The 27,612-nt window shown below is 39.9% G+C and overlaps 1 protein-coding gene and 1 non-coding gene across 8 annotated transcripts in view; one reads left to right on the top strand and one right to left on the bottom strand.

Annotated features, from left to right (window-relative positions):
- The window catches only part of PRCP (prolylcarboxypeptidase), a 140,656-nt gene that overhangs the window by 63,492 nt on the left and 49,552 nt on the right, over nt 1-27,612 (top strand). For 4 of the 7 annotated variants that reach the window (XM_015074580.3, XM_015074569.3, XM_015074560.3 and 1 more), the window contains 3 exons: nt 2,294-2,458; nt 3,161-3,348; nt 11,273-12,018. In XM_015074580.3, coding sequence (XP_014930066.1) covers nt 2,294-2,458; nt 3,161-3,348; nt 11,273-11,489 — 570 coding nt within the window. In that variant the 3' untranslated portion in view covers nt 11,490-12,018. Of the gene's footprint in view, nt 1-2,293; nt 2,459-3,160; nt 3,349-11,272; nt 12,019-27,612 lie in introns of those variants that run through there. The other 3 variants (XR_008290521.1, XR_008290520.1, XR_008290522.1) reach the window with 1 other exon arrangement.
- LOC113593815 (U6 spliceosomal RNA) lies at nt 4,802-4,908 on the bottom strand. The gene has a single exon (XR_003414179.1). It is a non-coding gene; the product is annotated as a U6 spliceosomal RNA (small nuclear RNA).

The following is a 27,612-nucleotide window of genomic DNA, read 5'->3' as shown; positions in this document are numbered from 1 at the left end:
GGCTCTGAGCTGTCAGCACAGAGCCCAATGCGGGCTCAAACTCACAAATCGTGAGATCATGACCTGAGCCGAAGTCAGACGCTTAACCGACTGAGCCACCCAGGCGCCCCAATTTCTGACTTTTCTTACATTTGTTATTTCCAAAAACTTACTGGAAGTAGTGCACACTCACTATCCCTTTTGGAAAGTCATGGTGTAGTTGAGCATGTTAAAGGCTCTGAGGATTCCCGCAGTCAAGTAAACTGTTCACATTTGCTGACACAATATTTCTTAAAATTATTTGACTCTGAAACCTTTTTTTCACAAAGTGCCATTCAACATTTCACAGAAATATTTTTGTGCTGAATGCATTTGGAGAGAGACTTTGAATTTTCCTTATGATTCATTTCTGCAGTCTTTTCACATTTCCTCTTTTTTCAGAAAGGTGTTGCTGGAAACTGGTCCTAAACAGAACTAGGAGGAGAGGCTGGGTTTGCTCTCTGCTGTTCACTTCCTTTCTCAGTGCCTCCTTTTTGGGCATGTCCCCAGCCTGGGCTTTGTTGCTCCTGTTGCGTGGAGTCTCTCCCTGAAGTAGGGTAACTAGGCTCTTTCTTTCCTGGCTCCTTTTTCTCTCAGCTTGTCCCTCTCTCTTCCTGTCTCTTTTTTTAAAATCAGACTTGCCTGTTGTATACATCTTTTCCATATAAAATGAGAAAGGACCAAATCACTGACTTCATGATGCAAGCTGAGTGTGTTTCCCTTGCCATCAGGGCTATTTGCAGTTTTACAAAGGATGCTCCCTAAGCCGTGTAGCATAATGGATAAGATGCCTATTTCATAGCTAGAGAGATCTGGGTTATATCTAGATCTTAACATTTACTAGGTGGATGACCTCGAGTAAAGTGATTTAACATAAGATTCAGTTTCTTTTTGTAAAATAATGGACAATAATATATCTGATAGGATTGCTTGAGGATTATATAATACAATGGTTGTAAACCCAGAGCTCAGTAATCAGTAAGTGGTGGTATTATGCAGCTGTGAAACCATTGCCTGTGATTTTTCCCCAGTATTTTATTGTGAAAGATTTCAAACACAGAAATACTGAAATAATTGGACAGTGAACACCCATTAAAAATACCACCTAAATTCTATAAAAGTATTTTGCTAGATTTGATTTAGTACAGATATTTTTGGCTAGCCATCCCTCTATCCTTCATTCCATCTTATTTTTAAAATGCATTTCAGAATAAGTTGCAGACATCAGTATACTTCTCAGGGATACTTCACCTTTATCATCATTAATTAAAGTTCAGTATTTCTTTTTTTTTTTTTTTTGAGATAAAATTTATATACAGTGAATTGCACAAATCACAAGTGAACTGTTTGTTGTGTGACCCAGACTTCCATGAAGATCAGGACTATTTCCCTACCCCTGAAAGTTCCCCCATGCCTCTATCTAGTCATTCCTGCCCTCACTTCTGACCCCAAGTATTCTCTGTGATTTTTAGGTGCTAGATTTCAGATGCTGATGATAGTCTAGTGGCAGGAATATTTGGAAGCTGGGTTGCTGCCTGATACATTTCTTATCACACCACAGATACTGGAGCTTGGTATAGTTTTTCCATAAGAAATTTTATAAATTTTACATTTTCACAAAAATGTATTTATTCATTCAGCTAGCATTTAGTTGTCAGATACCTTGCTGAGTGCTGAGGGGGATGTTGTGGAATCAAATGAGTACAGTACAGTGTTACAGGGGTTTTGATAGAAGCAAGTACAGGGTATAAGTAGAAGCACAAAGGGAGTAGTGATTTAGTTCTCCCCAACTTGAGGGCATAGCTAATGATGGCCTCATAGAGGAAGTGATACTTGAGCTAAGTATTATAGAAGGTGTATTGGTGTTTGCCAGACATTACTGGAGTGCGAGAGTGAGAAAAGGGTATTTTAGGGTGAACAAAGGCAAAGAGGAGAAAAAGACCCTGGTGTGTTGAGAATGGTTTTGCTAGGCTGGAACAAAGCGTGCAAAAAAGATGAGGCTACAGTGGTAGGTGTGGAATACTTTGCATACAAATGCCTTTGGTTTATTTCTATAGCTTGGAGAGTAATTTAAATTTTACACTTGGAGAGTAATGGTTTATTCATTTATGAACAGGATTATACTCAAGAGATAGAAATTGTCAAGCAATGCTATTAGATGTTTAAGATTATTTTATAGGCAAATCATAGTCATATTTCTTCTTTATTTCATTAAAATTATGATTTTGTAAATATATTCTGACTCTTCTTCTTTTATGTCTCTTTAAAATGACAGGTAGTGTGCAAGTATTTGAACAATCCCAGTTTATCTGATGCACAGCTGCTGCAGAATATTTTCCAAGCTCTGAATATATATTACAATTACTCAGGCCAGGCGAGATGCCTGAATATATCAGAGACAACAACTAGCAATCTGGGAACCCAGGGTTGGAGCTATCAGGTAAGCTTGCATAATTTCCTCAAGTGGAATTTCCTGCTGATATGGTTGTACTGTAAGATAGTTCACAAGATTTTGTCACTAACCTGGGTCCAAATCTGGGCTCCATTATCTTTTTTTCTTCCTTCCTTCCTTCCTTCATGTATTTAATCATCACCAAATATTTTCTGGGTACCCATGTGCCAGGCAACCTGCTAGACTCCAAAGATACAAAGATAAATACGGCATGATCTCACCTTTAAATATAGTTCATTGAAAAAGATACTAATATTACAATATCTCTTGGTAAGTCCTATCAAAAGCAATGCTTCCTATCAAAAGGAAGCATTTTATGGATGAAGAAAAGAAGGGGAGTCTGACTTGACTCTCTGAGCCTCCATCCCTTCACCTGCATGAGACTAATAATACTAATACTAATACTAATACTAATACTTTCCCTCCTGAGGGTTAAATATGATAATAGATGTGGAAGAAAGCAATTTACCGATGAAGAATATATAGCCCTAACTTTTGTTACTTCTCAGCTGAGCCTTTCCAGGAATAATGAGAGGTGGTATGACGTAGGTAAAGAGCAGGAGCTCTGAAGCCAGACCGCCTGAGGTCAAACCCTAGCTTTGCTGCTACCAGCAGAATAACTTTGGACAAGTTATTTAACTCTTTGTGCTTTATTTTGTCATTGGATTCTCTTTTGTTTTCCTTTTTTAGGCTTGCACAGAAATGGTCATGCCTTTTTGTACTAATGGTATCGATGACATGTTTGAGCCTCGCTCATGGAACTTTAGGGAATATTCTGATGACTGTTTTAAACAGTGGGGTGTGAGACCAAGGCCCGCCTGGATCACTACTGTGTATGGAGGCAGAAACATCAGTTCACACAGCAACATTGTTTTTAGGTGAGTTTTTACTGGTGCAGAGAAAAACTTTGGTTGATGAAGACATTTGTAGAATAGCTGAGAAGGTAGAACCAGAAAAATGCTGATAGTAAAACAATGTAGAATACAGGAGTGGTATCCATCATGTCTTTCTTTGAAAGACAGAGGATGCTGAGCAAGAGATACACTTTTATACTCTATTACAAACATGCTTAAAGGCTTAAAAACAGTAACAGCAACAAAACTTAAATATTTTATTTAAAAAAACTAGCACAAAATGAAGTATCATTTGCTGTTCTCAATTTGTACTGCCCTTGTTACTGTTATTATTAATTGATAGTAAATATTTTTCACTATTTTTTCAGCAAACACTTTTGAGGTGCCTACTCTGTTCTGTTTCAGGCACTATATGAGGCACTTTAAATAAATTGCCTAATTGAATCCTCCCAGCAGTCCTCTGAAGTAGTTGTTATAGTCTCTTTTTTACTTAGGAGGAAAGCGAAGGTCGCTGAGTTCAATCTCTTGCCAAACCTCATCCAACTTTGTAATGGTTACTAAGTGGTAAACCAGATCTCAACGTTGGCCTGCCTGACTACAAAACCTGTGTTTGCTCCTCTATGTTACATTGCTTCTTTAGAAGGGATGTATTTGGTATTGGCTCACATCAGGGTTAATTGAGTAGACTCTATGTGTATGTGATTGTGATTTTAAAATTTCCATATTTTGGTTTGAACCTTAGCCTATCAGCTATTAAGAGAAAAACAAGTTACTTAAAAAATTTCCCCAAATCTACATGGAAATAGTAGAGAGATAGCATATGGGCCTCTTAACCTGGAGCCATTGTTTAAACTGTAAATGTCATTCTTTTACAATCTCTTTAAAATGAGAGTCAAATTTGACCTTCTGAACATGGCCAATAGTGTTTTTGTTTTTGTTTAGTTTTTTATTTTAGTATGTATTTTTTCTTAATATGAAATTTATTGTCAAATTGGTTTCCATTCAACACCCAGTGCTCATCCCAACAGGTGCCCTCCTCAATGCCCATCACCCACCCTCCCCTCCCTCCCACTCCCCATCAACCCTCAGTTTGTTCTCAGTTCTTAAGAGTCTCTTATGGTTTGCCTCCCTCCCTCTCTAACTTTTTTTTTCCTTCCCCTCCCCCATGGTCTTCTGTTAAGTTTCTCAGGATACACATAAGAGTGAAAATATGTGGTATCTGTCTTTCTCTTTATGACTTATTTCACTTAGCATAACACTCTCCGGTTCCATCCACGTTGCTACAAAAGGCCATATTTCATTCTTTCTCATTGCCAAGCAGTATTCCATTCTGTATATAAACCACAATTTCTTTATCCATTCATCAGTTGATGGACATTTAGGCTCTTTCCATAATCTGGCTATTGTTGAAAGTGCTGCTATAAACATTGGGTACAAGTGGCCCTATGCATCAGCACTCCTGTATCCCTTGGGTAAAAAAAATATGGAATGCTTCACAAATTTGCATGTCATCCTTGTGCAGGGGCCATGCTAATCTTCTCTGTATCAGTCCAATTTTAGTATATGTGCTGTCGAAGCGAGCACTGTATGAATTTGTTTAATGTATGAGTTTAATGTATGAGTTATGGGATTCAACCATAGATGAGTATCTTAGTAATCTATTTGCCCTTTTATATTATTTTCCTTAGGCTATCAAACTCATCATCATCATCATCATCATTGGGGGAGGGGGCAGATTTGGTGAGAAAAGTTTTGGGAATAGAACTGAAGCAAGAAGTGGAAATTCTAGCTCAGTGTTAGAAACTTTTAACTCAGTGTTAAGAGAGGACTTTCCAATAGAACTTTGCAAAGGTAAACTGAGCTATTTTAAGAAAAATTACTTAAGCTCTTAGATCCTCAGACTTCTTTTCTATAAAATGATAATAATAACTCACCCTACAGAGTTGTGTAATGCTTAAGAGTTAACCCAAGAAAGTATTTGGCCCAGATTTGGCAAATATATGTGCTCAAAAAAGATTTGTTGAATGAATAAATGGAAGGACACTCTGCCTTGTACTCATGTCCTAGATATAGGGAGTTATTCGTCTTTGCATGTCCTTCCCCTTCATCTTTTTCTCCTTTTCCTAAAACTCAGGCACCTTCCCAGAAACCTTCCCTGACTCCTCCAGGGAAGTGAGATTTACCCCATCCCCTTAGCTCCTCTAGGCCTGTGAATATCACTTAGCACTCTGGACATGATCTATTTATGTTTCTGTCTGCCCCATGAGATTGAAAACTTCTTAATGGCAGAGACTTTGACTTAATTGTATCTGTGCTTTCAGCATTTGCATCCAGTACCTGGCACATACTAGATGCCCAAGAAATATGTGTGTTGATAAAAACAAGGAACAAAATACAAAGTTTAGAAAGTCTGTAGAGGCATATGAGAGTGTAAAGGCAGGACTATGTGAAGGTACTGGTTTATCTTTTTACAGTGGCAAGTACTTTTAAAAAGAAATCTTTATGCTGCTAGGTGTGAGGAAATCCAGTATAGAAGTTTTATTTTTATTATTATTATTTTTTTAATGTTTACTTATTTTGAGAGAGAGTGTGTGTACATGTGTGTGTGCATGTGTATGCACATGCACATGCACAAGTGGGGGAGGAGCCGAGACAGTGAGAATCCCAAGCAGGCTCCTCTCTGTTAGCACAGAGCGCAATGTGGGGCTCGATGTCAGAACCGTGAATGAGATCATGACCTGAAACGATATCAAGAGTTAGAAGGTTAACCGACTGAGCCACCTAGACGTCCCCAGTATATTTAAAAATTCAAAATTGTCCTGCTTTTCTAAAGTAAACACATTCCCAAAGTAAAGAAACAGCCTTAGGTGTGCCTCTGTTGTCTCTACTTAGTGGCTACCAACTAGAAAACGGTTTTGGTTGATGAGTAAGAAAATGTCCAAGGAACCAGGTGGAAAGTATCTTTATGTCCATGCTTCTCTCCTTAGGTCATCTCACACAAGTCCAACTGTGACTGCTTTCCTGAATGGAAAGTTTAGTCCATATCAGACAGGAAATTTGTCAGTGCAATTAAAACCTTGGGCTTTGAAGTGAGGGAGACCAAGTTAGCTGTATAGACTCAGGCAAATTGCCAATATATAAAAGTTAGAAATAATGACTACCAAACAAGGTTACTTTAATGAGTAAATAGATTATCATGGAAGTAAGCATCATGAGGACATTTTGTCTGTTCACTGTTGAACACATAGTAGGTACTCAGTAAACGTTTGTTGAATGAATGAGGAGTTAATAACTAGGAGCCAGTAATCATTCCATTTCAACAATTTTTTTATTGTACGGTTGTTTTGTTAGAAGGATTTCTTTTTTTCCCCAACCCCAACTGGTAAGAAACTATTTTACCAATGGTCATGCTCAGTAATTTAAATATAAATCCAAAAGGGAGTCCCTGAGGAGCTGGTTAGTTTAATATCATTTCTCAGGCAAATTAATTGTTGCTAGTGATTAGAAGCTCACTGTTGGGAATTTTATCCAGGCATCTAGACTCTCTCATGAAAGCCAGTATTTTTTTGGTAAATGTCCCAGTGGCTGGTTAAGCTTTCACGTGTCTAGGACCAAGAAATTCAAGTCCATGTGCATCTTGGGTCTCTCGGCAACTCCAAACACTGTTGCTAAGCCACTGGGCTGATTCAGATGACCTTTTAAATCAAATGCAGTTTGCTTATTATGTGGCTGTTGGGATGGCTTTTTTGTTTTGCAAATAATGGAGAGTTTCCTATCTGGGTTGGTCCTGTTAAATTGGAATAATGATAAAGGCGATTTGTTCACTTAAGAAAGTCTAACCCCTTGTGTAGTTTACTTTAAGAATTTATCTGGTAGTTGAAAACTAAGACTGTTATTTTGCACGTGACTTTTCCTTTTCATTTTTAACGAAACCAAAAATGTACATTTTTGGAGTGATTTCTTTCCAAGAATGATGTTATTAAGTTGAAGTTGAATTAATTTTTTTTTAAAGAGAAATGTGGTGGGAATTGTAAAAGGAATTTAAAATTGTATCTCAAACACACATATATTTAATGTACCTAAATGCTTATTTTCTCATTTAGCTTGTACATTAACTGGAAAATGTTGACCACATTACTTTTCTGGCCAAATGTCTGTGAGACATGCTTTCACATCCCTTTTCATGATTCATTTACCTCTCAGAAGTATTAACACTTCTCATACTTACAGAATATGATAATTATTATAATAACACTGCACATTTGTGTAGTATTTTATAGTTTATATCTTACTACCACATATATTATTTAACTTGAGCCTCACAAGATCTCTGTGATGGAGGGGCATTATCTTTTAAAAAAATTTATTTTTTGTTATATATGTGGGAATTAAGGTTCACATATGTTAGGTGACTTACTTTTAAAGTCATGGGCTGGTAGGGCAATAAAACTTACATCTTCTTAGTTAGTGGTTCTTCTCACTACTACACACAGCTGAAGGTTAGTCTCTCTAGATTTATATTGATCATTTATATTAACTTTGGTTTCCCACATGAAAAGTACTGAAGTGATTTCATATGCCTGAACTTGCCTACATATATTTATATATCTCTTTGTAGGGCATTTGGTACAAGGCCACAGACATCTAAACACTTAAAAAATTTTTTTTCATTCACACAATAAACACCTGGCTCCTACCATGTGCCAGGTCTGGTCTAGGCACTGTGGGCAGTAATAAACAAAAGAGATAAAAATCCCTGCCTTCATGGAATTGTAGTTGGAGAGCTGGCAGTGCAGAGCCTGCTTGGGATTCTCTTCCTCTCTCTCTCTCTGCCTGGCCCCTGCTCATGCTCTCTCTCTCTCTCTCAAAATAAATAAGCATTTTAAAAAAAGATATTATTGGATAGGCATCTGTATAGATTGTACTTATAGATGAGACTTTTAAAAATGATTATGCAAATTATGGGAACAATTTCATATATCTGATAATGTGACCTTGAATATTTGTTATTTCAGGCTTTGTAACAATATCAGCAAAATGGAATGTACATGAAACAAATGTCAGAAAGCATATAGAAATGTTCCATAAGTGATATGTAGATAAAGATATACCAAAAAGTGCAGTACCAGGGGAGAGTAATCTAATAGCTACCAGGTTCTTAATCCAGGTATTTCAGTCTTTATTTTATTTTGAGGAATCTAAACTTCCATAAGATTAGGAAGGTGAGGCGCAGACCTGGCACTGGAACCCAGGTGTGTCTGATCCCAAAGTTCATGTTCTTATTCTGCACCATACAAGTCAAGAGTGCTGTTGATTTACGATGTGTGCATGAAAGATTGAACATTAGACTGGGGCTACAAGGTCTGAATTTGTATCTCAGATTTGCCGCTGCTAGATGAATGATATGGGCAAATCTTTTAGTTTCTCTGGGTACTAGTTTTCTTGTCTATAAAGAGTTGTTATTAAACCTACCTCACAGAGTTGTTATAATAGTCAAGGCTTTGTAAATTCTAAACTACTCTATGCAGATATGGAGTTAATAAATGTTAGGAAGGAATTTGATTTCTAATAGCATCTAGAATAAAATACTTAGGAATAAGTTTAACAAAAGAAGTGTAAGACTTATACAACTATAAAACATTGTTGGAAGAAATTAAAATCTAAATAAATGGAAAGACATCTCATGTTCTTGTCGAAGAGATAATATTGGTAAGGTGTTAATAGTCTGTAAATTGATCTACAAATTCAATGCAATCTCTATGAAAATCTCAGCTCGCTTTTTCACATAAATTGACAAGCTGATCTTAAAAGTGTAAGGGACCCAGAATAGCCAGAATAATCTTGAAAAGGGAGGACAGGGGCACCTGGGTGGTTCAGTTGGTTAAGTGTCCGACTTTGGCTCAAGTCATGATCTCACACTTTGTGAGTTTGAGCCTTGCATGGGGCTGGGCTCTCTGCTGTCACTGCAGAGCCTGCTTCAGATCCTCTGTCCCTTTAGCTCTCTGCCCCTCCCCCACTCCCCCCCCCCACCCCGTCTCTGTCTCTCAAACATTATGAAAAAAAAAGAACAAATTTAAAGAACTCATACCTCATACTTCCTGTTTTCAAATTTATTATTATAAAGCTACCATAACCAATATATTAGGATACTACCATAAGGACATACAGATCAGTCAAAGAGAATTGACCGTCTGGAAGTCAACCCTTGGTATATATATGGTCAATTGATTTTTGACAAGGGCCAAGACAAATTATTGGGGAAAGAGTATTTTTTTTCAAGAAATGATGCTGAGAAACCTGGATATTCACAAGCAAAAAATGAAGTTGGATCCCTATTTCATAACCATACAAAAAAGTAACTTAAAATGGATCAAATGATATTAGTTGATAACTCAATTTAAAAACAGTCAAGGATCTGAAGAGACATTTTTTTGCAGAGAAGACATACGCATGGCCAGTCAGCACATGAAAAAACGCTCAATACCTTCAGTCATTTGGGAAATTAAAATCAAAACTACAATGAGATTCCATTTTATACCCACAGAGGATGGCTATAATCAAGAAGACAGATAATAAGTATTGGCAAGGATATAGAGAAATTGCAACCCTCATATATTGCTAGTGGGAATATAAAATAGTGTAGCCACTTTGGAAAAAGTTTGGCAGTGCATCAAAAGGTTAAGTCACCATACATCCCAGAAATTCCATTCTTAGGTATATACCCAAGAGAAATGAAAGCCTGCACCCAAGCAAAAACTTGTATATGAATGTTTATAGGAACAATGTGCATTATGGCCAAAAAGTGGAAACAACACAAATGTACATCTAATGACTAGATAAATAAAATGTAATATACCCATACAATGGAATATTATTTGGCAATTAAAAGGAATAATGTACTGATACATGCTACAATATGGATGAAACTTGAAAACATTATGCCAAAGTGAATTAAGCCAATCACAAAAGACCACGTATTGTATAATTCCATTTATGTGAAATGTAAAGATAAAGGCAAATTTACAGAGGCAGAAAATTGATTAGTGGTTGCTTGGGGCTGAGAGTGAGGAGGTATGGGGAAGGGAATAGGGATTGACTGCCATGAGTATAGATTTCATTTTGGGGGTGATGAACTTTTCTAAAATTGATTGTGGTGATGGTTGCAAACTCTGAATATACTAAAAGCCATTGAATTGTGCATTTTAAGTGGGTGACTTTTGTGATAGGTGAATTATGGCTCAGTAAGAGCTGTTGATAATATTCTTAGGAATACTGTCAGTGGTATATTGGTTTTTTACTCAGCTAAACTAAATAGCCTATTTTAATGACTGATCCTGTTTACATCATTCTGAAATGTGTTGTGTGAAACAGCCAAGACTAATAAAATACCATTTCTTTAAGTTTAAAGCTAATATAAAATGAAGATCTTTGAGTAATGCCCAAATTTTCTGAGTTGGGGTCCTAGGTAGTAAGGAAACCAGCATTAATTGAAGGAGTCCTCTGTGCCTGACACTGTGCTTATTCAGTACATCCACATGTGCCATCTGGTTTAGCCCTTATTAACAACCTTATGAGGTCAGCCTTATTATCTCTATTTTACAGATGAAGAAACTGAGTCAGTAACTTGTGTGAGGTATCCAGCTTTTGAGTGATGAAGCTGGGATTAAAATACAGGCTTCTATATTCCATGTCCTAGTAGAAGCTGGGTTGATTCATATAGTACCACCTTCAGTCTTCTCTGATTCTATTTCTTGCACCTAGTTACAGAAATTAAGTAAAATTCCAGCATGAAGCACCTTCTTATATGACAGATTAGATCTCAGATCAAATCCCCCAGGTTATAAATTTGTAATTTTTGATGTTATGCACATAATAGGTTTCTCCTATCTTATCTGGGTGTAGATATGAAAAACTAACAATCTTATTTTTTCTTTTTTCCCTCACTTAGCAATGGTGAACTAGACCCCTGGTCAGGAGGTGGAGTAACCAAGGATATCACAGACACCTTGGTTGCGATCACCATCCCAGAAGGGGCCCATCATCTAGATCTTCGAGCCAGAAATGCCTTTGACCCCACGACCGTGCTATTAGCCCGCTCCTTGGAAGTTAGACACATGAAGCAGTGGATCAGAGATTTCTATGCCAGTCAGAGAAAGAAGCACTGAGAAATTTTGATCACTTTCAGTTTCTTTTCTGTTCATTCTACCCACGTTCCCATTCACTTTGGTTTTCTACATGTAATTACTTTCCCTTGTTTGTCATTAGATTTGATGAGGCAAAGGTTGAGATAGAAGAGAGGGTGATGATGGTGACAGCAGCCATCCCACACCCTGAATCGTCGCCCTCTTCACACCACCCCTGGGAAGAATCTCTCTGTGACAGTTTTCCTACACCATCAGTGGCCCTCATAACCGGAGCAGAGTTCCTGACTGCCTTTCACAAGAGGGAGGGTCACTTCCTTTGTTTCTCTGCAAGCAGAGCTTCCTCTTGGGTTTGAGGGTAAAGTCTCTTTGGTCCGTTTGTCACTCCCTATCCCTTCCCTCAAAAAAGAACAGCAGAAGATAGACAAAAATGATGTAATTGCAGCTGGTAGGAAGGATGTCCGATGCCAATCCAGGAAATGGAAGCCATTTCTTTTGTACTTGATTTAATGATTTTGACTGTGCTGTAAATAAAGAATAAGGCTGGACCTTATACCTGTGTGTTGCTTCTGAAGCTCACTCCAGCTGTTGGGAATGCTGTGTGCATTGGGCTTGGCTGCTTTTGGAAAATCCTTTAATTTTCTCTCTTCCACTTGGCAGCTTTTCTCAGTTCTGGGATACTTGCCACTGTGGTACTGCCAGTAAGAAATCTGGCCTTTTTCTGCTCCATTTCTCTTTGTTTCTAAGGTCAGTTTTGTGGTAATTTGGTTACATTTTGCCAGTTTAGGAGAATGATTCTGTTTTGCTTTTGCTTTTACATCTGAGCAAGCTTTTATATGCTGTGGTTACTGATGATACTTCAGCAAGAAGCCTTTAAAAATTGATGAATCAACTACTTGGAAAGTAGAATATAGTCATGTTCAGCATTTTGTTTTTTAGATTTTATTTTCTTGTGGTTGTTACTGCTGTCATTAAAATCAGAAGCGTCCAGGCACCAAGAGGCAGGTGTGCGAGAACTTTTCTGTATGGCTTCCAAGGGACAAGCTGACTGATTCGTGCAGGCAGCATATTTGACATTAATAAATGGCTGAGCCATTCCTATTTCCAAGGGGTTGGCTTCTTTCAAGCAGTTCTTACACTGAGACCTTTCTTCAGAGGAGCTTTTCTAGGATAACAAATAGGGTTGGATCAAAACCTTTCAGGGACACACAGAGAGACTAACAGTTTCTACTCTGTTGAAAGATTTCTTCCCCCTTCTTTTTATTTTCTCTCAATTTTTTTTTCTTCACCCTGCCTTGGGAACATTTTCTGCTTTTCAAAAACTGTACCTTGAGTTCAGTCATTTCTAAAGCAGTTATTTTTGTTTTTTAAGTGCAGACATAGAGTTCATTCTTGGGTGGGAAACTGAAATATTTCCCTTACTTTCCCGGCATCTGGGAGATACAGAAAAAAAATCTTTGTCTGGTTTCGGAAGCCTTCAGTTCTCATTGTAATGAGTTGTCCATCAAAGCATTTGGTCACTATTTTCGTTTCAGCATCAGAGAAAAGTCTGCTGGAGTGAGAATTTAAGGGTCAAAACAATACTAGTTTTTATTCTTTATATAAGCAGGGTTTATGGGCTTAGTAGAGGATATTCGTACTATTTATTTTAGGTACTATTGATTTTATGGTATTTTCCTTGAAACCTTATACTTGGTTAAAGTCTTTAAAATATTTTGCCACTTAATTTAACATTGTTTGGATAAGTTACATTTTTGTGAAGAGAAAAACTGCCAAAATTACTATATTTGTATGCAATTATAATTTGGTATTACGTACACATTTTTCAATGTACATTTCATTACAGACAACAACCTTAGGTTAGCCTAATTACAATGCTAGAATTTAATTTACATTGAAAAAGACTTAGAACATGAAATAAGTTATTATTTAAAGCATCTCTCTCATTAATAGATGATGCTTTTGAAAGACAAGGAAAGAGAGACGTAAAGAATTGTGGTATTTCTGGGGTGCCTGGATGACTCACTTGGTTAAGCGTCGAACTTCAGTTCAGGTCATGATCTCACGGTTCGTGGGTTTGAACCCTGCGTCGGTCTTTGTGCTGATGGCTCAGGGCCTGGATCCTGCTTTAGATTCTGTGCCTCCCTCTCTGCCCCTCCCCCGCTTGCACTCTGTCTCTCTCAAAAAAGTAAACATTAAAAAAAAAAGAAGAATTGGAGTATTTCTATTTTCTATTTTTGGTATTTTAACTACCTCAGTCAATGGATAGAACTAAAGAAACTTAAGAAACTTTCTTAAGGGATCTGGAGGATCAAGAGATTATCCAGAGGAATCAGTGTCTAGTGTATTAGAAGGTGAGGGAAATTAGATATCATCCAGTCCAACCCCATCATTTGTAGGTGATGGCATTGTGGCTCAGAGAGACAGGACTTGTCATAGCTCATTTTTGGTAGAACCAGGCTTTAAATCCAGGTTTGTTTTGTTTTGTTCTGCTGTTGTTTTTTAAATTGATGTAGCTAAATCTCTATTTGGATAAGTAACAAAACCTCAACAAACTAGTTTAAGCAAAAGAGGAAATTTATTGAAACTATGCAGGCATAGCTCCAGGATTTGAATAAAACCAGGAATTGGGGGGGGGGGGGGGGGGCCGGAGCCAGTGTCTAGAAAGTCATGAAAAAAAGACTGCTACTTTCTGTTTTGTCTTGCTTTCAACAGAGGTCACCAGCCTGTGGGCGAGATTTGTTCCTCAGATTTTTATAGTTTGGCCAGCAGTATAAAATGCAAATGAGCATCAGTAATTACTGATTAGAATTACTGAAAACACTGATTGCTGAGCTTCACCCCAGAGTTTGTAATATGTCTTGGCGGTCGACCCTGGGAAGTTACCTTTCTAACAAGTTTCTAGAGGATACTGGGGGATCATATTTTGAGAACCAGCAGTTGAAAGAATTCTGAGTTTGAATATCTTGAGACAGGACATGCCCTGTCAATTTGCCTCACTCCTGTTGTCCTGCCTAATTCCATCTGAGTGTGGGAGCCCTGCCTAAGGCTTCCCTTCCCATGGTTGCTTTGTTCTTTCTCTGCCAACCAGCTTCTTTTCTGCTGGCACAAGGACCATGATGACATCCCAGCATGGTGTCCTCAGGCACCTGTGGCTGCACCACCTAACAAGCCCATAGGTGTTTAGAAAGGGATGAGGTTATAAAACCATGGCTTCAGAAATACACTATTTAGGATGGAGAGAGAGCAGTTCAGACAACTCTATCTATCTATCATCTATCTATCTATCACACAGTGTTTTTCAGAACATAAATGTCCAACAAAATGCCAATGCTTAAGTAGGAGAAAGATCCATAGTTACGCAAGTTTGGAAAAGGATGGCTTAAGGCCATCTACAAGGCTTAAGGCATTCTGGGACCTGGAGAAAACGATGGTGAAAAGAAAATATAGTATCTGTTCTAATAAGGTTTATGGTCTAGTGGAAGAAAGACACGAAATGTCAAGTTCTATAATGAGTTGGTATAAGTGCCATGAAGAGTGCGGGCTATTTTGGCAGGGAATCTGAGCTAGTCTACAGGAATATGAGAATGCTTTTTTGAGATGTGATGTTTTAGCTGTGATCTAAATGATGAATGGGAGCTGTATAGGAAGCGGAGTGGAGAAAATGGCATGTGTGAAAGTCCTGAGTGTTGCATATTCCAGGAACTGAAAGAAGGCCACTGTAGTAGGATAGCAGACCATAGGGGAAGTGATATAAGATAAATCTGCAGGCTTGGGCAGGGAGAAAGCTCATTCAAGTAGACCATGATAAGGAATCATTACAGGGAATGAGAAATCATTGACAGTCCTTAGTTGGGAATGACATGAACAGATTTTCATTTCAAAAGGTCATCCTGGGAGTGCCTGGATGGCTCAGTCGGCTAAGCGTCTGACTTTGGTCAGGTTATGATCTTGCAGTCCATGAGTTTGAGCACTGTGTCAGGCTCTGTGCTGACAGCTCGGAGCCTGGAACCTGCTTCAGATTCTGTGTCTCCCTCTCTCTCTGCCCCTCCTTCACTTATGCTCTGTCTCTGTCTCTCAAATATAAATAAAATGTAAAAAAATAAATGAATTAAAAAATAGAAAGGTCATGCTGGCTAGGGGCGCCTGGGTGGCTCAGTTGATTAAGCATCCAACTTTGCCTCGGGTTATGATCGCGCAGTCTGTGAGTTTGAGCACTATGTCAGGCTCTGTGCTGACAGCTCAGAGCCTGGAGCCTGCTTTGGATTCTGTGTCTCCCTCTCTCTCTACCCCTCCCCCACTCACACTCTGCCTCTCTGTCTCTCTCTCAAAAATAAACAAACATTTAAAAAATAAACAAATAACCATATGTTTTCACTGTTATGTGGATCCTGAGAAACTTAACAGAAACCCATGCGGGAGGGGAAGAAAAAAAAAAAAAAAGAGGTTAGAGTGGGAGAGAGCCAAAGCATAAGAGACTCTTAAAAACAGAACAAACTGAGGGCTGATGGGGGGTGGGAGTGAGGGGAGGGTGGGTGATGGGTATTGAAGAGGGCATCTTTTGGGATGAGCACTGGGTGTTGTACGGAAACCAATTTGACAATAAGTTTCATATATTAAAAATAAATAAATAAATAAAAAGGTCATGCTGGCTATAGAGTGGAATATGCATTGTAGGAGGCAAGCATGTGGTGTGGAGACCACTGTTGCGTTTGTGCATGTTAGAGAAGAGGGTGGCACTGACTAGGGTGGTAGAGGTGACAGCGAGAAGTGGAGGAATTTGAGAGTTTTAGTAAGGAATGTCAATGGGATTTGGTGATGTGTTCTATGAGATATGAGTTGGGCAGGTGTCAAGGATGATGAATTCTGGCTTATGCACTTGGATAGATTGTGGTGCCATGCACTGGCAAGGAGCATCAGAGGACAGAGGGTGACCAGGTTTGGTAGGAAGATTATGGGTTCAGTTCAGTTTTGTCAGGCTGAGTTTTATGTACTTTTGAAATAACCAAGTAGAGCTAGCTGTCAAGTAGGGCTGTTGGATGTAAAGGTCTGGAATCCAGTCTGGGCTGGAAAGCCATGGTGAATGGATAGTAATCAAAGCCTGGGATGTTAGTTCATGGAACTAGTGTTCAGGAAACTTCAGGAGCCACTAATGTATTGTACTTACCATGATACATTAAGTAAGCCCCAAACATCTTGTACTACAACTGTAGGACATATGACCCCACTTAGCCAACCCGCCACTTGTGCTGTGGTACAACCATGGCTTAAATTGGGATCTACCTCTCTGCACTCATTTCCCATTCTTACTTGCCTCCTATTACTTTCCTTATGCCCTGCCATTCAGTCACACTAAAATTCCTCTGAAATTCCTTTCCTAGCATTACCCCCGAATATGTTTTTCCAATATGTGTTCACTGGCAAACTTGTGTGCATCTTTCAAAGCCCAGATCAACTTGATTACTTACACTGTGAAGTTCTTTCTCAGCTTTCCTAAAGGGAATGGTTTCCTTATTTACGCTCTCCAAGAACAAGGTTCACACCTAGTATGTCAGCTCTAATGTAGGCTCCACCAAGGTAAGGATTATCTGTTTTATTCATCTCTGCATCTCTAGTACCTTAAACAGTGCCCGACTTCCTCTAATTTAACACACATATAACAAATTGTAATGTTTTGCTAAATGTTCTCACCCTCTTAGGAAGACAAAGCTCTCTGAGAACAGGAACTATGCCTCCTTCTTTCTCGTAACCAGCATCTAGGATGGAGCCTGGCAGCCAGGTCTTGGTAGGCCCTCTGTAAATTTATATGAATAGATACATTGCGGGGTGGAAAGGCCAAACTTTCTATCCGTCTGTCTCTATAGCCAAGTACCTTTCACAGCTCTGATGTGATCATGTGACCTCCTGCCCCAGGCTTCCCTGGATTTTGGAAAGGGGATCTCCTAGTACTCAATACCTCTAGAACACAGACTTCCCGATTTACCCTCTCTTCAACTGAGTGTGTTCCTGGCTCCCTCTCCCACTCTATCAGCCTGGCAGTCTTTATCAAGGGGATGAACCTCTCTTGAGGTTAGGTGGGAACTAGAACACTAGAAACGGAGACATGCAAGTGGATGGATTTCTCTGAAGCCATTTTTCAATGCAAAGAGTGAAAGAAGGGGCTGGTTTCAATAGATTTTGTTACCTACTAAGGAAGATCGGAGGATGGATGCTTACAGTAGCAAAGTGCAAATTCAGTCTTAGTTCTGCATGTGTGTTTAACATGGCTAACACCTTTAATAAGTTCAGGCATGGAGTGTGAAAGTTACTTGCCCAAGGTCATATAGCTAACAGTTTATTTATTGTTTTTAAATTTTTGTCACACCTCATTCTGAAAGGATTTCAGATGTTCTAAAGATAATAGATTAAACACAGCCTATGGGACAGAAGAGATTTAAAAGGGAAAGAGATGTAAAATGGATCTAAGTATGCAAACCATAAAGTGGCATTTATCAGCTAGGTTCCACAGAATGCTAATATGGCCAGATGTTAATGGGTAGGTCATTAAAAAGGTATACGTGATGCAAATGCTTGAAATAAATGTAAACAGCTTATCTTTATTACAGAATCTCTCAAAACTTTGATATGCCGTGTGCATTGTGAATCACCAAGAATGCAACATTTTCCAAACTTGTTTGATCCAGAACCCCCTTTTCAACAGCATTTGAGGAAGCCATTGAGAAATACTGTTACAGAATTCTATATATTTCCAGAAGACAGGGGCCAAGAAAAGTTGGCTAACTTTTCTAGCAGCCATCTTCAAAGAAGACAACAAAGTCAGTTAAACAGTTCACACAGTGTGTAAGATAAACCAGACCAATCAACTTGGAGAAGCCAAGGCAGGAGAATGTTCTAAAGGAGCCTCAGAAAGGGGAAAAATGTAATGAGATCTTCAACTTCTTTACATATATGGCTAGGTTTCATTGTATTCATCCATATGTGATCCTTTAGTACAGAGGAAAGTCTTAACACCAAAGTACAGCAATTATTCTATAATGAGCTAATGAAATTTACTACTGGTGTGTATATATTTTGCTGATCTGGCTTCATCTGAAAATAGATTTTACAGTGTTTGGAGGAACACTCTCAGCCAAAATTTCACCAGATAGATGTGTCTTGGCCAGTTTGAATGCCTCAGTAGGTAGTTGAACAGGGAGAAGGAATGCTGTTTTATAACACAAATGAAGTAGTTTGAAAAAAAAACAAGCTCGGACACCTGAATATACTGTTAACTTACTATGGGACCAACGGTAGCTCACCAGCCATGTGGATGCAGAGCGAGACAAGGAATCACGTGCTTCTTCCACTGCAGAGATGTTCGCATGTGTCATCACACTTCCTCTATGGCTTTGGGGGATGATTTTAACTGTTCTCTCTGTTTTGTAGCTCCTGAAGCCCAGAGGTAAATAGCCAAATAAAGATTTACAGAAAACCATCCAGTCAGTAACTCTAAGATATTAAACTCTAAATGAAAACTTTTTGCTCAGGTGATATGTAAAGAGCTATGACACTGAGGGTGTACAGTCAGTGACCTTGAATAAGTGCAATACAGTGGAAGTAACTAGATGATAAATGGCTTCCTTCTCTCATCAACAAAGGCTGTCGGATTATTCCTGTTTCAGAAATATCCCTTGCAGCTGACAGAAGATGTTTTATATGTTACCATGATATCAGTTCATTTGTTTAATACCTGCCTTCAGAATGGAAGGTACAATGTAAATCAGTAAAACAAACCATCTGCTATGTCTTAAAGAAACTCATGGTCAGAGTTCCACCATCTTCTTTGTCTCATATTAAATGCTTATTTATTTATTTTGAGAGAGAGCAGGGGAGGGGCAGAGAGATAGAGGGTGAAAGAGAATCTCAAGCAGGCTCCATGCTGTCAGTGCAGAGCCCCATGCTGGGCTCCATCTCATGAACTGCAAGATCATGACCTGAACCAACATCAAGAGTCAGATGCTTAACTGACTGAGCCACCCAAGCAACCCTTGTCTCTTTTTCTGATGCCACATAACCCTCACGGGCAGGAATTTAGTCTTTAGGCCTAAGCAACTGGTTTTCAACTGGTGTCAGTTTTGCCCCCCAGGGGACATTTGGCAATGTCTGGGGTTATTATTAGTTGTCACAATTTGAGGTGGGCTGGTGTCTAGTGTGATTTGACATCCTACAATGCAGAGGACAGCCTGCCACAGCAGAGTCATCTGACTCAAAATGTCAATAATGCTGATGTTGAAAAACTCTAGTCCAACCTAAATCGCTATTGTAATCTAAGGCCCTTTCCTCAAGTTTTACCCCACAAAGAAGATGAAAAACTTATTGTTAATTCAATTCATCCAATAGCCTTATGCTGTAAACCATGCAATAGCACAATGTTTAATACAGACACACTCCTCTGTAAAATTTAATAACCTGTGTGTATTTTGGAGACTGATTCTCAAGTTAGTCCTTGAATTTACTTTTCCTGGACCAAATAACTGTAATTCTTTGGATTGTCCCTTTGTTTATCATTTGTTCATTCAAACATTAATTGACTATGCAGTATAGTGTTAGGTAGTAAGAATTCAAAGGCAAAGCCCAGTTGTTTTCAAGAAGCTCAGTGTTAATTAATAGGGAGAGATGGTCACAATGTCGGGTGATGGGGCTAAGAATTTGTGTTGCACTCAGGATGCTGTGGGAGCATGAAAACAGAAGTGATGGATTTGCCCTGAAGGTCTGAGGAAGGCTTTAAAGGAAAATTATTAAGTACACATTATGTACCAAGGGTTAGGCACCAATCATGTTACTGTGAAAAAAAGACAGAAGGACATTGTTGCCATTTTACTAGGGTTCCTAAAAAGAAAGCCAAGGGAAACCTCCCCTGTAATGCTGGTATCATACTTTATAGATCGCAGAACGCTGCCACCTGCCTTTGCTCATGTGAGCTCCTCAACATGCCTGGCAGATATTACCTCCATTTTATACAGGAAGATCATGAAGCCAAGAGAAATGAAGTGACTCCCTTCCATCCCCCCTCTCTTCTTAAATTCTCTGATCCCAGATCCTGTGCTCTTCTATCCTTCCTTGGTTCCAAATGCAATTTCCTGTGCAGAGAAGCAAGCACACTTCTTTCTACCCTCTCCTTTCTACCCTCTCCTTGCCCTGCTGTCTCCATGTCTGTTTTAACTTTTGTTTTCTGCTGGCCTCAGTGCTGAAGGGGTTTTCCAATCCTCCCAGTTGCAACTGCCAAGGGAAGGGGGGAATGAGAATTGCTGTCCAACCACTGCCTATTTGAAAAATCATCGCTACCTCTATTCCCCGCCCACCCGCCCTTTTTTTTTTTTTTTTTTTTTTTTGTGGAATAAGGAAAACTGAGATGTGGAACAGAAAATCCCTTTTGTTTGTCTTGGTGTTTGATAATGTATGCAACCTCTCTGGGTGGTTTAAGCGGTTTAGGTACTTTCTATAAAAGGGAGCTTTTAATGACAAAACTAATGTGATTATCTGAGTGAGTGTGAGAGGCGTATTCAAGGCTTAAAGAAAATCTGTTAGAATAGCTGAATGTATCTGCTTAATCCTTTCTCTAGTGTGGCTGAACAATGCTCTGGGAAGCCATTGGTCCGTTCTTTCTTCTAGTAAATGCCTGTCTCCAGAGGTAGGGACTGTTTGCCACTTTTGATACCCGTACGCTTCACCTTCTCAGCTGCACAAAAAGCACAGGAAGTCTGGAGGAACCCAAAGGACTGGCAGAAAGCAAATGTTTCCTCTGAATGCTGAGGGCAAAATGTACAGCACATGCCTGCTTTCCCCACAGTGTGTGGAGACACCCGGGGCCATGGTCACCAGCAGGAATGGTTTCTCTGAGAAGGGCCCAGGTCTCATCAGCGCTCGCTTTCGTTGAGTGCTGGCTGAAGGATCACTTGTGGAAGCTTAACATCTTACACCTGAGTTAAAGTGTGGCTTCCACTACTCCTTTTTGGGGCGGGGCAAGGGATGGGCAGGAAAGAGAAGCATAAGAGGGGAGAAAAGTGACACACGTTTGGATTCTGCAAATTGCTCTGTTGACTTTGGGCCAAAATTAGATCCCTCAGAGTCTGTTTCTCTAATTCGTGAGCTCAAGATAATAATGCCTGCCACTTAAAGCCACTGTGAGAACCATACTGAAAATGTGAACATAAATATGAAAGTGTCACAGCCAATCTAGAACATTTTCAAATAACATGCTCACTTTTATTTTACCTTACTTTGTTTAAAGTATTTTTTTTAACTTTTAATGTTTATTTATTTTTGAAAGAGAGAGAGAGAGAGAGTGCAAGTAGAAGAGGAGCAGAGAGAGAGGGAGACACAGCACGAAGCAGGCTCCAGGCTCTGAGTTGTCAGCACAGAGCCTGATACGGGGCTTGAATTCACCAACAGTGAGATCATGACCTGGGCCAAAGTCAGACACTTAACCAACTGAGCCACCCAAGCGCCCCTAAAGTATTATTTTTAATATTTGTTCTTTTAAGAAATCTCTTCTAAGTGTTTAATTCATTTTAACTCAGCAGAACATTTGTTGACTACTTACTATATGCTGGGCATTATGCGTAGTTCTGAATAAGTCTAGCCTTTAAGGAAGTCGCAGTCTGGTAGGGGAGGCAGGCATGTAAATTCAGCTTGATAAATGTGCATCAGAATTGGTTAATTCTAACTCGAGGTCAATAATAATAGCTAACTCTTATACAGTGCTTATTATTTGCCAGGAGCTGAGCCAACTGCTTCACCTAAGTTACTTCATTCAATCCTTGTAGCCCTGTGAGGTAGAAACTATCGTGAGGCTGAGGCTTGGTCAGATCAGCTAAGTCACTTTTCCACAGTGGTAAGTGGTGGGCCAAATTAAAGTCCCAGATCTGTCTGACTTTACAGTCTAAACTCTTACTCATTGTGCTGGGTGGGCTACACTTGAGATCAAGAAAGACTTCCCAGAGGAGTTAACCATAGCTGGGCTTCCAAACATATTTAGAAGTTTTCCAGGTGTACAGAGGAACAGGCCATTCTAAGCAGTTGGAATAGCATAGGTATAAAGGTACATTGGCTAGAAAAGCATTTGTGCAGAGAGGAACTGTGATTAGCAGTGGAGTGTGACAAGTTGGAGGAGTACATAGGAGCCAGGTTATGATCTCTCACACTGCACCTTTGTGAGGAAAGTAGGTAAATTCTTTATTTTAATTAATTTCTTGATTTCTATTCTGTCAGGGGGTTGCAGCAAAATGGGAACTGTTGCCCCCTTTATGCTGCAGAAGTACAAAGTACACTTCAAATTTTAGGATGAGAAAACTTTCAGAAAAGCGGGCACGTAAGAGATCACGAACTCCTTCTGTGCAAGAAGAAGTCAAGAGTGACTGCATACAAATGTCTTCATCGAGGCCATAAAGCAGTTTAATCAGCTGGTCCAGGAATATCTGTATTTTTTAGATGGATTATGAGGTAAAAGTAAACATTTAATGAGAGTTACAGGAGTATCTTCAGGTGCATCTATAGAAATTGGTACATTGAAAAGAGGGAGAGATTTGTAGTAGATAATTCCAGGGAATGGGAATAAGGTCCTTAGCTGGAGCTATAGTTTCTCCACTGGGAAACAGCCGTCTTTAGAGAATGGTGTTGCATAAATGAGTGTCTTGGCTGAACTGAAGCTGGGAATCAGGTTTGCCGGGAAGGTAGAGTTAGGGGGATATCTTCCTATGTCTATTTATGAATTTTCTTTGGCTACTTTAAATGGGGGCCTGGAAGCAATGTAGGACACTTCTTGTTCTTACCGAGCTCACAGTCTGAAAGACAGGCTAGGCAAGAAAACAGGTAATTGCAACCAGCTGGAGTTAGTCCTATAAGGCGGCTTAGGATGGCTATGCAGTCCCAAAGGGGTACGAGTAACCAGACAGTGTTACAGACAGGTGGGGAAAAGCTTTCTGGGTGGAGGAAGTGACATTTAAGAAAGACCTGGAAGGTGAGTAAGTGTATGGTGAAGGTGAGGGCAATGTGTGCTTCAGATAAAGGGAACAAATGCTCCAAGGAGAGACTCCTGCATTTGGGAACTTTAGCTCAAATGTGCTGTTCCCGTTTGGTATAGCTGAAGTGTAGTGTGTGAGGTGGGAGTGACACGAGATGTTTTTTCTCTGACTTTCCTTTCCCCAATAAGCAAGATTACATAAACAGGTAATTTACCGGAATGTGTCATAGCTCTGACAAAAAAGATTGAAATACGTTTGGGGGTGCCACAGAGAGCAGGTGCTGGTGTGCTGGGAGCATACTAAGTGATTGTACAAAACAAAACCTCCAATATTCTCCCTCCCTGTGTCACTACACTGACCTGAGAACTAGTCTCTCCAAGGGGTCTACTTCTTACCTCTAAGATGGAAAACAAAAGGCATGAAATCGATGCTCAGAATGTAAACTAGACAAATAAATGCCAGGGCAGCAGGAGGGGAGAGCAATAAAGTGAGTAGGCCTGAGTGATGGTGGTAACCTGCTGAATTCCCAGGTCACAGAGTAATTTACTGACTGGTCCTAGGCCACTAGATAATTATCCAGACAGCCCCGATTCTGGTGCAAAGCCTCCTGCTGCTTAGGTTATTAATACCAGCAGCAGCCAGCGGGTGATGGTGGGAGCAGAGAGGAGCGAACCGAGCCCCCAGGCTGCTAAGTGAACACAGTCACCTGTCAGGACCCTCTGAGCTGGACCTCCCCAAGAATGCTGGCCAGCTCCAGCATTTAGCTCTTAGCTCAGCTGTTGCGTGGACCCCAGGATCGGCTCCCCAAGTTTGGATGAGGGCTTGGGCAAAGGAAGAAGATAACCAAGTCCTGAAATTTGACCAACTTGTGCCAAAGAAATTCTGCTCTGTTTCCCCTTGGAGCTGGCTGAAAAGTGATCTTGAGTCCTCCCCAGAATAACAAATTAATACCCATGGAGCAATGTCAAATACTCCTCTTTGACATGGCGTGGGAATTAGTCTTCACTGTGCTCAAGTGGGGCTAGGGAAAGTGATGGCATCTGTCCTAGGACTTAATCATTTGGGAGCTTGATGTCAGGTAATCCTGAAGGGATTTCAGGGAGCAGGTGGTGTGGGGTAGGGCTCTCATGTCCCATACCCCTCTTTAACATATGGTAACATATGTAAAGTGCCCAGCACTTAGTAGACATTCTCAACCAACATGACTGCACTTCCTTCTTCCTTCTATAACATTATTTGGTGAACAGTCACCTGAAGGATCGTTCATCTTTTCCCTTTAGGACAGTGGTTCTCATCAGGGGTCATTTTGCTTTCCAGAGAAATTGCCAATGTCTGGAGAGACATTTTTGGCTTTCATAATTGAATTGAATGCTACTTAGTGGCTAGAGGCTAGGGATGTTGTTAAATATCTACAATGCCCTGGACAGCCTCCCACAGCAAAGAATTATCCAGTTCAAATACCAGTAGTGCCAAGGTTGAGAAAACCTGTTTTAGGAGATTCTGCACACTGTAGCCAGAGTAATCCTTTTAAACACAAATCTTAAGTCACTTTCTTGCTTAAGAAGTCCCAAACGGTTTAGTCATCATACACGCTTTCCTAATTATTCACTCAGTACATGTGGGGTTCTGTTCTGTGGCAGGCACTGTGTGAGACAGCAAACACACATCTGCAGAGACCCTGCTCTTGAATTGATGATTCCAAAACACTGACTTTGTGTCATCTCCAGGATACAGTCCAATCAACTGAGGCTAGAGAGAGGATGTAGGTAAATAGAAAATGATAATTTGGTTTTGGGACATGAAGCTACTGCTTGTGAGACATCTAGGGAAATCAGGGAGAAAGGACAGGCACTATTACTGTAGATGGAGCAGAATGTTCTACAACCAGAGGGGTGGGTGTAGGGTATTTTTTCTTGTTTCAGTAAATAGAACTCCCACCTTCTCAAGTCCCAAGCCTGAAACCCAGGCTTCCTTCTTGACCCTTCCCTCTTCCTCAGGCTATTAAAATCTTTCTCATGTATTTCATGAACGAATTATGCCCCACTGTTTAAAGTATCCACGGTGGGTAATGAACTCACTTTTCTCCATTGCATCTGGAAATGACCCTAGCTATGCACCATCTTTAAGAGAATTTATTCAAAATATTTTCTGTAAGATTTAATTTTCTCAGGGGATTCTCACTGAGAAAGTTTGCCAAGCATCATGTCTCTCTGGCTTGTGTTTTAATTGAACTCTTAATCTCATGTTCTTTACATAGTTTTTTCTTTGAAGAAATGTCTAGATTGGGTTTGTTTGTTGGTTTGTTTTTGTTTTTTGTCCATTGTTAATCAGGTTATTTGGTTTTTTCCTACTGATTTGTGAGAATTTCTTGTATATTTTGGATATTAACCCCTTATCAAATATATGGTTTGCAAATATCTTCTCCCATTCCGTAGGTTACTTTTTCATTTGTTGATTGTTTCTATTGCTGTGCAGAAGCATTTTTTGTTTGATAGAGTTCCATCTATTGATTTTTGCTTTTATTGCTTATGCTGTTGGTGTCATTGCCAAGGCCAGTCTCAAGGAATTTTTTCCCAGTATTTTCTTCTAGGAGTTTTACAGTTTCAGGTCTAGTGGTGATGAATTCCTTCGGCTTCTGCTTTTCTTGAAAAATTGATGCCTCCTTCAATTCTGAAGGACTACCTGGTTGTAGGTGTGCCAAGACCCAGCAGTGTCCCAAAGGGGAAGATCAAATTCAGCACTTAGATGAAGGCTGATTGGAAGCTGGACCCTCAGGCAGCTGTTAGAAAAGTATATAATTAACCCCTTTCATGTTTTTGCTTGTTTCCTCTGTGCTTGGCCCAAGTGTATAGCCACAGGGTGGGTGCACTGCTGCTCTCGTTAAGAACTGCGTCTTTATTTGCTACAGTCCCATGGGACTTGTGGACGCAAGCCCTGTTGGCTATCAAAGCCAGATAATATGGGGACCCATCTCTTGGGTGGTGGCTGCAAAAACTGGGTGCAGAAATGTGTACATTTCCTTCCAGGTTGATACTGGTGAATTGAAACAGACTAGAGGGAGAAAGTAGGGAAGGTATCCATTGTAGTAAATTAGAAACCTGACCCACAGACAGCAGCTTTCAAAAGTATACAGATGGAGAGTCCTTTCAGGGAAAGACTGGAAAATGGTCATTTTTGCCTGCTCCTTCTGCACTGAGCCCTGGGAGAGAGTGTTTGTGCACCCCTTAAGAACTGCTTCTTTGTTTACTATAGTTCTGTGGGACTCATGAATGCCATCCCTGTTGGCTTTCAGAGCTGGGTGCTTTGGGGGGGTCCATCACTTAGGGGTATTAAAAATTAGAGCACTTGGGGCACGTGGGTGGCTCTGTTGGTTAAGCCTCTTGACTCTTGATATGGGCTCAGGTCATGATCTCATGGTTTCGTGAGTTTGAGCCCTATTCTGTCAGTGCAGAGCCTGTTTGAGATCGTCTCTTCCACTCTGTGCCCCTCCCCCATTTGCTCACTCTCTGTCTCTCTTAAAATATATTAATATACTTTAAAAAAAAGGTAGAGCACTAAAAATGGGGTCCAAACTCTGTGCACTTCAGGACTTGAGTTCTTCCCAAATGCATGGCACTGCCCAGGAGGTAGACTCTCTAATAAGAGCGTGTCTCAGCCTTTCCTACCTGTTTCAATGTGGGCATTTTCTCATTTGCCTGATGTGTAAAAGTTGCTCAGCTAGTTTCTGGGTTTCTTTCTTTCAGTCAGCTCTGACTGTAGGTGTTTATTCAGTATGTCCATGAAAGGAGGGGAGTTCAGAAGCCCCTGTGTTGCCATCTTGGTCAATCTCCTGCATGTCTTAACAGTTTAAAAAAACTGGATAGGATATGAGAGGAAAGATGTATGTATGTATGTATTTTGACTGGAAGGTGAAGTGGGGTGTGTGTGTGTGTGCGTGTGTGTGTGTTAGCGGAAGGGGAAGAGGAAGGTGGTGGGTGTGTATAAAAGATTTCCTTTTTACTCAGAGTGTTGTTGTGATGATAATAATGGTTTTACCATACTTTGGAAACCATTAAGCACTGTTGAAATGTGGTTGCTGTTATTGTTAGTGCTTGGAACATATAATCCAGGCTCTTGGTGATGGCACCACATTGGGCCAAGCACCA

Source organism: Acinonyx jubatus, chromosome D1 (assembly GCF_027475565.1).
Source record: "Acinonyx jubatus isolate Ajub_Pintada_27869175 chromosome D1, VMU_Ajub_asm_v1.0, whole genome shotgun sequence".
In the NCBI taxonomy this organism is placed as follows: Eukaryota; Metazoa; Chordata; class Mammalia; order Carnivora; family Felidae; genus Acinonyx; species Acinonyx jubatus.
Note: the sequence above shows the minus strand (reverse complement) of the source record. Positions and strands in the feature narration are given on the sequence as shown.